This window comes from Protopterus annectens, chromosome 5.part0 (genome assembly GCF_019279795.1).
Source record: "Protopterus annectens isolate FY-2018-M chromosome 5.part0, PAN1.0, whole genome shotgun sequence".
NCBI lineage: Eukaryota > Metazoa > Chordata > Ceratodontiformes > Protopteridae > Protopterus > Protopterus annectens.
In genome coordinates, this window is record NC_056735.1 from 1,124,971,958 (window position 1) to 1,124,986,049 (window position 14,092).

Genomic DNA, 14,092 nt, shown 5'->3' on the forward strand with positions numbered 1-14,092 from the left:
TGCAGGACTCTAGGGCTGAAGCCATGTCAAACAGCACATGAGTCCCTGCAGGTGCAAAGGTCCCAGGCAGTACACACAAAAAGTGTGACCGTCTGTCAGAGACATCTTCTGACAGCACGAGTCACACTTCTTAAAGCCTGAGACCTTTGATTCCTTAGACATGTCCAAGGGGAAAGTGCAACCACACAAACACACACACACCGATTACACTTAAAAATAAATTAAACTAAATTAAATTAAGTTAGACAATATTAGAAATAAAAATCCCTACAAAAACACAGTCACTCACTACTAGGAAGGGAGAGACTGGGCCTAGGGCCCGAGGGAAAGTTTGTAGAGAGTTTTTTTGGAAAGGGAGGGAAATTAACAGGGAATGGGATGGAACTACTTTACAATATAAGAAAATAGAAAAAAACTAACTTGAAAAGGGGAAAAAGGCTAAGAAAAACTAGTTTCTTTACCAAAACTAACCTGAGCCGATAGGAACGCACCTCGATCGCTGTAGCGGCAAACGAGATCTGAGGAGTTACCACCTAGCATTGTGGGATATAGGGGAGCCTCAAGCCGGTGGAACTAGCTCTCGAGCTTTTAGAGTGGCCGAGTCGGAGCCAAGGATCAGCTCCGAACCCATCCAGCAAGAATGAAGGCGAGATTGACAACTTAACATTAAGCAATTTATTAATAACCCAAAAAGGTTTTATACAGAACTGGGAAATTTTATTTATTTATTATCTTTATCATTATTAACTGGGAAATAAGGTAAAAGAAATTAAAAGACTGCCAAAAAAAGAAGAAATAGATACATTTTGGAAATATATCTATGAAGGTCCTGTGGAACATAAAGTACAGTTTTGTACCTACCATAAATGTAGATGTTCGAGTGTATATACTGCTGCAGTCATCACACTAGGGTTATCCTGCCGTCAGGCGGTCCCGCAGTCGGCCGAATCCCAAAGTCTTGGTCCGGCGTCGGTTGTCGTCGCTTCTTCCCTGATGTCAGTGCGACAGGGGGATAAAAGAGGCAGCCAACGCCATTTTCTTCAGTTTTTCTTGCCCCAGATGTCAGGTGCCCCCAACTAGGAAGGCAATACAAATAACTATACAAAATACCTTAGTAGATAAACAATAGTATTAGCTTTTAGCAAATACACCATATAGGCATGCATCCATTAGATTGATGTACATGGAGTTATAACTAACACCCTGGTATGTGGAGGGGATGGTGGGAGGGTAACATGGACTGCAGCAGTATATACACTCTAACATCTACATTTATGGTAGGTGCAAAACTGTACTATGTTCATAGTGTAATACTGCTGCAGTCATTACACTTGGGTTGAATCCCAAAGCTATGGATGGGTGGCTAGTACTAAACTGGGTTAGGTGAAGCTAGGATGCCCTGCAGAACTGCCATGGCAAAACCAGCTCTGGTTTTTTAGTATAATGGAAGGTGGTAGTGCTTGGTAAAGGTGTGCACTGAACTCCAAGTAGCTGTCTCCAGAATGTCCTTGGTTGGAACCCCCCTGAGAAAGGCTGCTGAGGTTGCTGTAGCCCTGGTAGAATGGGACCTAATATTAACAGGCACTGCTTTCCCATGGTGCGAGTAGCAAAAACGTATACAACGTGCTATCCATTTGGAGATGGTCAGTTTTGAAATAGCCTTTCCTTGTGAACCTGCAGCATAGGATACAAAGAGTTGGCTTTTCTGAAGGCCTTTGTCTTATCCAAATAGTAACGTAGCTGTCTGTGAATGTCCAAAGAGTGAAGGAGTCTTTCTCCTTTATTCTGGGGGTTTGGATAAAAGGTGGGTAAATGAATGGTCTGATTCAAAGCCACACTGGATACTACCTTTGGCATAAAGGTAGGGTTAGTTCATAAAGAGACTCTGTCCTGATGGAAAATGATGAAAGGTTCCACTGCCATAAGTGCCTGTAGTTTTGAGACCCTGCGTGCTGAGGTGATAGCCAGCAACAGAGCTGTTTTCCATGACAAGTATTGTAGTTCTGCTGAGAAGGCTGGTTCAAAAGGAGGCAGTGTTAATTTTTCTAAAACAAAGTTGAGGTCCCAAGCTGGCATTGGGGGTTTTCGGGGGGGGGGGTCTTATATTCTTAGCCCCTCTGAGAAACTGCTTTAGTAAAGGGTGTGAGAATATGGGAGGTTCCGTATTATATTGAGCTGAAATGGCTGAAGCATGGATCTTAATGGATGAGAAAGAAAGGCCTTTGTGAAGCATCTCACTTAAGTATTGCAGTATTTGAGGAATGTTTGGTATCCAAGGATTTTGGCCTTTAGCCTGGTTCCATGCACAAAATCTTTTCCATTTGTCTGAGTAAGTTTTTCTGGTGCTGGGCCTCCTGGCCTCCAAAACGACATTCAGAACGTCCTTTGAGAGAAGTGTTGATTGATAATTCAAGGTATTCTCCATGCAGTTAAATTTAAAGTCCTAAGCTCACTGTGAAGGATCTGAGAGTTTTGCTGAGTCAATAGAAGTGGGAACTGAGGTAAGATCCATGGAGGGCTGTGAGTCAAGGTCCTTAGTAATGGGTACCAGTGCTGACATGGCCAGTCCGGAGCAATGAGGATCATTTGAGGTCTCTCTGATCTGACTTTCAGTAATACCTTGGTCAAGAGAGGTAGTGGTGGGAAGGCATAGACTGTCAATGCTGTCCAACTGAATGATAGGGCGTCCACTTTCCAGGCTAGGGAATGATAAGTCCTTGTGCAAAATTTCTGTAGTTGGCAATTGTTGGGGGAGCCAAACAGATCTATGTCTGGGCGTCCCCACCTTTGAGTTATCATTGAAAATACTTGTGGGTGTAGTCTCCACTCATGAGGATCTGCCAAATTTCTGCTTAATTCGTCTGACAATATGTTTTCCTTTCCTGGCAGGAATTGTGCTTGCAGTTGTACTTTGAAAGTCAATGCTGTGTTCCACAAGGTCATTGCCTGTCTGCATAAAGGGTAGGAGTGCGTTTCTCCCTGTTTGTTTATGTACCACATAACTGTGGTGTTGTCTGTCCTTATTAGTAGTTGTCCTGGATGCAAGAGGTCCTTGAAGGCTGTCAGTGCATTTTGCACAGCTAGCACCTCCTTTTGGTTGATGTGTAGATGCATTTGTTTTGCGGACCATTTGCCCTGTATGCACTGTCCTGCCATGTGTGCTCCCTAGGCGTAGTCTGAAGAATCTGTTGTAATAGTTTGGTTTGCTGGAGGTAAGACAAAAGGAAGACCCTTGTTTATTTGACATGCTTGAGCCCACCATAGGAACTCTTTTTGAAGGCAGGGAATGAAAGGTATACTTGTTTCGAGGCTGTGCCTGTGTTGAGTCCATACACTTTTCATGTACCATTGTAATTTCCTCATATGCAGCTTTGCATGTGGAATTAGTTGAATGCAAAATGCCATGAACCCCAATGCCTGCAGGATTTTCCTTGCAGTGAGCTGGGTAAAAGTTGCCATCTTTTTGAAGTATTGAGTCAGTTGTTTTTGTTTGTCTGGTGTGAGATAAGCCATCTTGGCCGTTGTATTTAACCTGGCACCCAGGAATATTATGTCTTGTGAGGGTATTAGCTTTGACTTCTTTTTGCTTACTGTGTACCCTAGGCAACTTAGCAACTTTGTTACAAATGCCAGATGCTGTAATAGAATGGCCTTGCTGTCCGCTTGGATCAGGCAGTCGTCCAAATATGGACAAAGTTGTATTCCTCGTTGTCTGCAGTATGCAATTACTGATGCCAGGCATTTCGTAAATACTCTGGGCGCAGTAGATAAGCCAAAGGGCAATGCAGAGAATTGATAATGCATTCTACCTGCCAAAAATCTGAGGTATCTTCTGCAATCTTGTCTGATAGGGACATGCAGGTATGCCTCTTTGAGGTCCAACGTTACCAGCCAAGACTCCTTGCCCAGCATGGGAAGTAGCTGCTGTAGTGTGAGCATTTTGAATTTGGGTACCTCCAGGTAAGTGTTTAGAATTGAGAGGTCTAAAATGGGTCTCCAGGCTTTGTCCTTTCCTGGTACTAGAAATAGTCTTGAGTAAAAACCTTGACCTTGCTCCTCTGTAGGTACCTTTTGAATTGCTTTCATATCCATGAGAGCTGAAATTTGCGTTGGTGCCTCTGCCCATTGGTTTGGAGGCAGATTTGGCATGCCTCTCATCCGTGGTAAAGTATGAAAATGAAATCTGTAGCCTCGGGTAATAATAACCAGAACCCATTTGTCCTTTATTATGATGCGCCAATTTTGTGGAAATACAGCCAGTTTTCCTCCCAAAGGTGCTGCCAGGGCAATTTCGCTTGGCAGGCGAGGAGGGAAGTCATTGTGTTTGTTTCCTGAAGGGTTGAGATCTTTCATCTCCACCTCTTTGAGTTGTTGTGTGCCATTGTCTAGGCCTGAAAGAACCATGTGGCTGGCCTCTGCCCCTTGGGCGTCTGTACCTACCCCTTTGGGGTCTGTCTGATGCAGGAAAGGACCAGTTTTTTGATGGCCAGTTTCTGCTGAATCAACGAGGTTGTACCTGTAAAAAATCTTTAACTGTCTGCATAGATTTTGCCTTTTCTTCCATTTTCTTTAAAACTTCCTCTGATTTGACACCAAATAACACATCTTTCTGCAATGGAGCATTCAGTAACTTTGCTTTGACATGTTCTGGTAAGGCTTGCTCTTTTAGCCAAGCATGTCTACGTATTACAGATCCTGTGACAGCTGCTCTACATGAGGCTTCCATTGAATCAAAACCACACTGTAAGGTATGCTTTCCCACCTGATCTGCTGCACGTACCAAATCCTACATCTCTCTGAAATCAGGTTGATCTGTCTGAGGGATCATTTTCTGCTTTAACTGTGTAATCAAGTACTGCTGGTATTTTAGCATGTGGAATTGGCAGTTTAAGGCCATCATGGCCAAAGTGGCAGACGTATACACTTTCTTCCCCCATCTTTCTAATGCCCTGGAATCTCTTTCAGAAGGTAGTGGATTCTTAGCAGTAGAGGCCTTGACCTCTTTGGGACCCTGGGAAATGGTTTTGGGGTCTGCAACAGGGCTTTTATACAGAAACTTATGAGAATCAGGAACTCGGTAGTATCTGTCTGGTTTAGCTGGTGCAGGAGGTAAGGAATCTGGGTTTAGACTAGATCCGGTGTAAACATCATCCAAAATGTCTAAAACTGGAGGAATTGCAAGGGTCTATGCTGTGGGAGAAGAAGGAACTCACGGAGTCTTTTCTTAGAGTCAGAGTAATCTTGGCCTTCCCAGTGGAAGTGTTCCCTCATGGTGTGTAAAGTTTCCCCAAAAGAGTAGTCTTCAGGGGGGCGACAGAAGAAATGGACTCTTCAGCATCTGAGTCTTCATAAAGAGGGAAGGAATAATCCTGGTACTTAGCTGAGGAAATGGATGCTTGGTCAGAGGAAGGATAATCTTCCTCCAGTCTAGGCCTTTTGTCAGGAGGGGGTTGTGAACCCCTGATAAGGGTAATTAAATCCTCAGCCATCTTAAGTATCTGCTTTTTAGGCATAGGGGCCTGTGGGGGAGACTGTGGACCCGGTTTCCTAACTTTTAAGGGGGCTTTAAGTTTAGCATAAGACGTAATAGAGATAGTTGTCGATTTGAAGACACCTTCAGAAACCGAAGGCCTGTCCAAAATCTCCGGATCACCGTCAGGGTTGGCGTCCGAGGGGTGCGATGGAACCGGCTCCTGAGGCCCAGCTGATACGGTCTGGGAGGACGTCAGAATTTTTAAATCTGCGGTAGTCAGGGGCTGCGTAGGCGCCTCGCTGAAATCCGGAGAACCAGCGGCAGGCCTTGCTGAGTCCTCGGTATCTGGTCTTGGCCTTGGTTGCCTGTCCTTATCCTTACGTTTTTTAATCATTGCTGATGTTGGTTGCTCCGATGACATGCTATAATTAAATTTTCTGCCAAAATAATGCAGGTCGAAATCTGCCCGATGCTTGATTGTACGTTTGCTGAATCTAGCACAAAACCGACAACCAGAGACGTCGTGGTCTGGGCCTAGGCAAGGAATACAATAAGAATGAAAATCCTTATGAGGTATTTGCTTCCCACAAGAAATGCAATTATTAACTTTGTCTGACATCGGTCTGAGGCAAGAAAAGTTTCCCCAACGGGGTACTTAGCTTTAGAGAAGACTTCGGACTGAAATTCGATTTGAAAATCTCAGGAGCTAGCCGACCGGCACTTGCGAACTGTTTCTGCTTCGGGCACCGCGCGGCAAGAAAGACTGAAGAAAATGGCGTCGGCTGCCTCTTTTATCCCCCTGTCGCACTGACGTCAGGGAAGAAGCGAAGACAACCGACGCCGGACCAAGACTTTGGGATTTGGCCGACTGCGGGACCGCCTGACGGCAGGATAACCCTAGTGTAATGACTGGAGCAGTATTACACGATGAACATCAAAGATGCTAAATGGATAGACGAAGTAAAAGAAAGAATAAGAAATTTAAAGGTACAGGATATGAAATAGGATGAAGTAACAGCTAGAGAGATTGAAACAAATTTAAGAAAAGCCTCTAACTGGAAAACCCCAGGCCCAGACACAGTACCTAACTTCTGGTTAAAAGTATTAACATATTTGTACAAAGATTCAGCCATGAGTAAGAACAATTTATATATGCACACAGAACAGGCACCAACCTGGCTAACAACAGGAAAAACAATGCTCCTACTTAAAAGTGAACCTGCAAGCTACCCTAAAAATTATAAACCAATAACTTGACTTCTGACAACATATAAACTATACACGGGAACTGATGCCGACAGAGTTTATAGTTATTTAGAAGAAAACTCAATTATGGCAGTAGAACAAAAGGGCAATAAAAGAAAGTCATATAGAACAAAGGATCATTTGTTGTTAAATAAAGTCATAGTGGAGAACTGTAAAAAGGGGATGAATCTAAGTATGGCATGGACTGACTACAAGAAAGCATTTAATAGTATCCCTCATTCATGGATAAAAGAGTGCTTAAAAATGTATAAGCTACACCCAACACTGATCGACTACATTACAGTGACCATGTAACAGTGGCAGACCACTTTGCAATTAAGCCATGATAAAGGACAAATTGTTATTCCAGGAATAAAAACTCAAAGGGGGATATTCTAGGGTGATTCTGTTACTATTCTGCCTTGCCTTTAACCCATTAAGTTGTTTACTCAACATCTTTGGCCATGGCTATAATTTGGCTCCTAGAAAACAACAAAGTGTAAAGACTTCTCACCTTCTCTTTGTCTATGATTTACAACTGTATAGCTCATCAGATGAGGAACTGAAAGCACAACTGCAAGTTCTCAAAACTTTTTCAGGTGATATAAGAATATCATTTGATCTTGACAAATGTGCAAAAGCAACCTTTAAAGCAGGAAAACATCAGTTTGGGACAAGAATGTGATATAAAGGAACTTGAGCAAAAGGAGTGCAAAAATATTTGGTAACTGATGAAAGATCAACAATAAAACATGAACAAATATGAATAAAACTTAGTAAGGAATACTTTAGAAGACTTAAATTTACCCTGAAAACAGCACTGACATCTAGGAACAAAATCCAGGCTATAAACCAACTTGTTCTTCCTATCCTAACTTACAGTTTTGGAGTAACTGAATGACTCCAAAACATGTTGGACAGATTGGATATGAAAACAAGAAGGATGCTTCATGCTCACCAAATGATTTATAAAAATCAGTGCATACCAAAATTATATATTCCCTGTTTCGAAGGAGGGATGGGCCTCCTAGAAACTGATTAGATGTACAGATCTGTAATTGAGGGACTCCACTCTGCTGACCTTACAAGACCCAAACGTAGTGAAAGTTTTGAAACATGAGGAGAATAAATCTAAGATGACTTCTCTGCATAATCTAGCAGAAGCTTATCGGCATCAAGCAGGAATGGAAATCAAACCAAAAGTGGATAAAAATCAGGGAGGAACTGAATGTGCCAAAAAAACAAAAGAAAGAATATAAAGTGAAGGATCAGATGAGAAGGCAAGAAATGTGGAAAAGCATAAATATAGCTGCTAGTATAGAAAACGTCTGTAAGAACCTCATGGTGATCACGAACGAACACAGGAATGGTTAAGGAGACATGAATTCAAACCAAGAAATGAAAGGTTAATATTGGTGGCCCAAGATAGTGGGCTGCGTACACGTTGGTTTATAAAGTCCATTAAACATGTGGTAGAAACAGACAAATGTAGGTTTTGTAAAACCAAAATAAAAACAGTTGCACACCTCTTTGCAGGTTGCGACGTACTAATGGCAGGAGGACTGTATACTGAAAGGCATAATAATGTGGTGAGACTGTTAGACTGGGGATTGTGCAAAACTGAATTGGCCAAAAAAATATTGGAAACCTCAGCCACAAAGCATCAAAGAAAATGAAGAAGTCTACATCACATGGGATCATCCATTACCAAGAGTTCAAAAGATAGATGCTAGAAAACCGGATATAGTGGTCCAAGAAAAGAAGACAAGAGTAGCATTGATCATTGAAATTGCCACACCCAGTGACTACTGTGTCTTGCATACAAAGAGACACAGTCATAAAAAAATCAGGATCTACAGGTAGAAATGAGAGCAATGTTGAAGAAAGATACCCAGACAGTTCCAATAGTAGTAGGAGCAACTGGTCTTATAAAAAAGAATTCACAATCATATTTAGATATGCTACCAATACATGTAACTCCATATGAACTGCAGCAAGAGTCATTACTGGGCACACCACAGGTGCTGCAAAGAGCACTACTGGCTGACATCAAAGACTGAAACAATACTAATTTCATGAACTCTAATCGTACTTTGACTTAGGAATGGGGTCCATTCCTGTCATGGTATCCGAAACCCAAAAGATTTGGAGAAATTAAAAAAGAAAGGGCTTATAAAGAACTGACTGTGGAGGCAGTCTCCTCACTTTCACATGCAGCATTTCCTCCAAGCATCCTTACCCCTCCCACCAAATAGGTGGTTTCTTCCACCAGTAAAACTGCACCGCCCTGTGCATGCAGCCCCCCCCCCACCCTCTAAAGAAGAGGGGAGCAAATCACATTCCTTCACTCCTCCCCCTTTAGCCTGATTCCTCCAGTGAAGGAGTTACTAAATGAACCACAATTGTCTGGATCAAAGTCAAGTTTCCACCCTTTTATGCCATACAGCAAGGCAGATGGATTGTGGTTTCTTGGTCCTGACACACTTTTTCCACACCCTTACATTATGGCAAACAGCTCTTCTTCTATGGGGAAAATAATTTTCAAGGAATTCTGTAAAAGATCTTAACACATGGTGCAGCGGTAGCGTTGTTGCCTCACAGCAAGAGGTTCTCCTGTTCGATTCTCGGCTGAAGCGCCTTCTGTGTGGAGTCTGCGTGTCCTCCCTGCGATCGGGTGGCATTCGAAGGACATGCGTGGAGTGGGCGTGCCTTCGCTGGGGGTTGGGCATCGAGCTGGCACCTCGGCACCCGTGGGGGATCTGCTGCCAATCGTTGGCGGACCAGAGTTCCGCTGTGGCGACCGCTGACCGGGAAAAAGACCAAAGAATAAGTATTAATAGTTGAGGGCGACTGGAACATAGTGACAAACAACCTTATGAGTGGGGGCCCCAGAAGGACAGTGGTCAGGAAAAATAAATCTTTGAAGCTAATATTTTGGCAGAATGGTTAAGGTGTTTACCTTATAAACATTAAGGTACAGGGTTTGATTCTCACATGGGGTAATTGGCTAGGCTGAAAATGGCTCACAAGGCAGTTAGCCTAGTACCAATCTATGAACCTATAATAAAGCTAGTTTACTTACTACTCTTGCTGGCACCTATCAGTACAATTACTTATTCCCACTGAAATAACATAATATGAGCATTTCAGTTACTGTTTAACATTTTGAAACTCTTTTCTTGCTTACTAGTCCAGTATCACTCCACATTATGTTCAATAATTTCTGTAACAGACTTCCATCTAACATAAATTTCCAAAAGCTACAGCATCTTTTCAAAGAATTTCATGAAGGAATGTTATGCTCTAGACAGCATTTGGACCATTGTTCTTATTTTCTCAGAATCTGGTTTCAAATCTTTATACTTTAAGGCATGACAAATACATCTCAGCTCTTTAACTCTAACTTTGCATATTTGCATTCATCCTCTGCATGTTCTTTTTCAATCTTTTAAGTAATTAAATCAGTCCTGTGTCACATCATGTTCTACTCTGGTCTGACCAAGTAACAGCAGGTTATGAATAATATTAACATCATCAAATCTCTTGATTAGCTATACAACAGCTCCATGAGACATTGCAGTTGCTGATAAAATAGCAAAAGGAAATCTCAAAAAAATGAATATTCCCAGTGGAGATGAAGCTTCGGTTCATGAAGATTTTGAATTGTCAACACTGAATCCAACTGGATCTGATAAGCCACAGGTTGAGGCAAGTCCAAAAAACAATACTATACTTCCTTTCTAGTTTTTTGACAAATACAAACCTGGAATTTCTTACCAAATACATTAACTATAAAAGACCAGAATAAACTAACAATTTTAAAACAATCAAAAAACTTACATTCTTTGGAAAACAGTCTTTTTCTTCTCCCCTGTCCACTATCTGGTCCTCCTCCACCTTCTTCAGCATCATCATCAAACTTAAATTCAGTGGGAAAACAAAAATAAACAAACAGACTAATTAAGTAACAAATTGTCTTATCTTCTTTAAGCATATATTTAATCTGGAAAACAAAAATAATAAAATAAAATTCATAAACTGTAATGTTGAACTAAAAGCTAGTGAAAAGGTTATCTAGCAAAGATTTGTTTTTTAACTTCACAAATCACAAAAAATCTTCAACTGTATAGAAAAGTAGATGTGGAGGAAAAGGAAATGCAGGTAGGGATGACTGGAAGTCAAAAAGATTAGCAGAATAGCAAGATGATTTAAGGGGCATCTCTTGGAAGAACTCTCTTACAGCCTTAAAGAGATGAAGCAGCTCTGTAGTAGTAGGTCACATCTCAATAAAGGAGTACAGCACTTCTATGTTTTTCTCAACAACTGAGAAAGCAGTCCTGACAAGTGCAAGCATCTGAAATCTACAAAAGCTGGTAGTAACCTAAACAGTGTGTTCAAGACTGGAAGGAATGAAAAAAAAACTGCAGCAATCTAGAAGGGTTTACATAAACAGGTTCATCAAAGAAAGTAGAAACGATTAAGCACATCTAGCAGGTATTCCCTATCACTTCATGAATTACACAGAAGCAAAGCAGATGTATTATAACCTGCAAAATAAACGGACCCCACCAAAACTGGCATGTCTGACAGACATTCAAAAATTTTCAGGATTGCATGGCAGCAATTCCTGCAATACAATGAACTTCAAAAACATCACCCAGCAAGAAAATCCTGGTCCTTTCATTGTTCTGTTTTAAAACCTGCCTTTACTTACTATTAGAAAGACCTCCTAAAAATGGAGTTTGAATTTTTACTCAGGCTGATTTGTTGCAGGTGCGCTCTTTCCTTTGTCCAACAGACACCAAATCTAACAATGCAGAATATTTGCACTAGCAGTACAAAACATACATTTAATCTTTGTTCAAAATAATTTTGAATAAATAACTGTAAACCTGTAATTTAGTATATTTACTACAACTGCAAGACTGATTCTAAAAGGCTGATTAAGAAAATCTACATGCTGGAAAAATGATGCTTACCACAAGTAGCTTCTGAAAAGGTTTACAGCACTGTTCAAGACTGTACTAAAACGGTTATGTTCTAGTCTTTCCTTATTTAGTCACACACTGCTAAGACAGCACTGTACATGCAATCAGACATCCGTCTACCCTTTCCATCAAATCTACAAAATTAACCTGTCCTCCTTTTAAATGCCTGTGTTTCTTTTTTTTTCAGAGTAAGTATATTCAAATAGGCGCCTCAACCTACTCGTGGATCTGAAAACAAAGTGATCTTTGCTACACCAAAATATAAAAAAGCAAAATGGTACCAAAGCAAAGTGTGTCCTGACCTTTCATCACTATGTTTCTGTAAACAAGTGGATAAAGAGTGCCTTGCTTTAGTAACAAGTGGATAAAGACTGCCTTGCTTTAGTATCTACCATTCTGCATTACTGGGATCCTGGAAATTATCATTCTTTTGGTTTTGATAGCCAAGTTTTCTGGCACTTGTGAAAGTGAACTATTTTCACTATGGTTTTGCACCTCACTGAGTGGACTGTCACACAACGATGTTAACATTTTCACCAACAATAAGGTCTGAATTTACTCCAAGTCATTTTAATGCCTAAAGAAGAATTTGTAAAAGCTACAACAGTAACACTGACAGTGGCTTCTCATTTTATAAACCAGCAGTATTCTTCTTCACTGCATATTATTAAATGCCACATTTCACTGTTCATTAAATACCTTTTTTTTTCTAAAAACAATGAACTATGCCATACAAGGCAACTTTGTCCGATAATAAATATAACTGCTTCTCAGGTTTGCTGCTGTTTTCCTTAATATCCACTGAGCAGAGATCTTGGCATCATAGTGATTGTAATTAAGATCTCTGCCTCACAACTTCTGGGTCTCAGAGTCATGACAATGCTAGGGCGCAAATTTTATCCCATCTCTCTTTTTGCACACCTAGAAGACAGAATTTTTCCAGGGTTATAAGATGCATGACCCAGAAGTGGTACTTTATCATGTGCTTTCACTACAGCATGAAGTGTCAACAGTAGTAAAATATGCTTTACCTCTATCTCAATAGCATCACTACAGGCACACTCTTGCCAAAACTGGCTTAAGCACTGAATTACAGGCATTTCTTCCCACACTATTTACTTCCCAGAACCCCTGTCTAGCAGGGCGACTGACGTGACCCCCCGGGATAAATTTCCTTTCTCCCATCCAACCGTCAAGGTTCCTTTTGAAGAGGGCCAAAGAGGCACTCTGCTTGACATGTATGGGCAGTCTATTCGAGTCTGGGGAGTCTCTGGGTCAGGAACCTATCCCTCCAGCATGTTTTGTTTATTGTGATGACAAGGTTTAGATCCCTGCAGCATGTGGCTCTGAGGGATTGGGATTTCTTTAAGTGTAGCATGTCCAACAGCTCTGGGTTTGACATGGCCTTGTATGTTAAGCAGAGATCACCTCTGAGTATACAATATGCGATAGAGTATAGCTGGAGTTTTTTAAGATGGTCAGGGTAGGGCATCTGCTTTAGGCCTGTGATTCTTTTAGTGAGGTATTTCTGCGGCCTTTCCAGTTGTTGCAGATGTCTTGAGAAGTACATACCAAATGGGCGTTGTATTCTATAATGGGTCTAATGAGGGATGAGTACAGTGGGACAATGACCTCCTTTTTTCTCGATGAAAAGCCCTTAGTGATGAGGTGTGCCACATAGAAGGATTTCCTGACTGTTGTGGTGATGTGGTTATCGAAGGTGAGACCACTGTCCACCTGTGTTCCTATGTCTCCTATCACACTTTCGGTGTTTAGTGTACTGCCACCTATGTGGTAATTCACGGGTACATGTTTTTTCTCAAAGGGGATAACTATACATTTCTTGGCATTGAGCTTGAGCCCATGGCTCTGGCACCAAGCATCTGTTTCTGTAAGGCCTTTTTGAAGAGTATCCGCATCATTTGGGGATCCAATAATGGCTCCCAGTTTGCAGTCATCTGCAAACTTTGTTAGCCAGAGTCCCTTAGTGTTGGCCTGTACTTCAGAGAAGTTAATGCCCAGCTTAGTAAGTTTATCTATGATTTCAGAGTGGGGGATGGTGTCAAAGGCCTTGGCGAGGTCTAGATAGGCTGTGTGGACCACCTTACCCTTGTCCATGGCTCTGGAGACTGATTCGAAGAAGTCAATCAGGTTCAGGAAACAAGATTGGCCCTTCACAAACCCAAACTGGGTGGGGTCCAGTGTTTGAAGGTTGCCAATGTCTTTGTTTATAAGTTCCACGACAATACGCTCCATGGCCTTGCAGATCAGGCTTGTCAGACTGATGGGACGGTAGTTTCCAGGATCCAAGGTGGATTCCCCCCCCCTTGTGTTGTGGGATAACTGTAGCTCTGCGCCACTCAGTGGGCACGAAACCTGAGGTGGG

At 41.7% G+C, this 14,092-nt stretch overlaps 1 protein-coding gene across 1 annotated transcript in view; it reads right to left on the minus strand.

Moving 5' to 3' along the window:
• TAF13 (TATA-box binding protein associated factor 13) overlaps window positions 1–14,092 on the minus strand; it is a 1,065,177-nt gene that overhangs the window by 722,829 nt on the left and 328,256 nt on the right. The window contains exon 2 of the mRNA XM_044070981.1: window positions 10,559–10,637. Coding sequence (XP_043926916.1) covers window positions 10,559–10,637 — 79 coding nt within the window. The remainder of the gene's footprint in view (window positions 1–10,558; window positions 10,638–14,092) is intronic.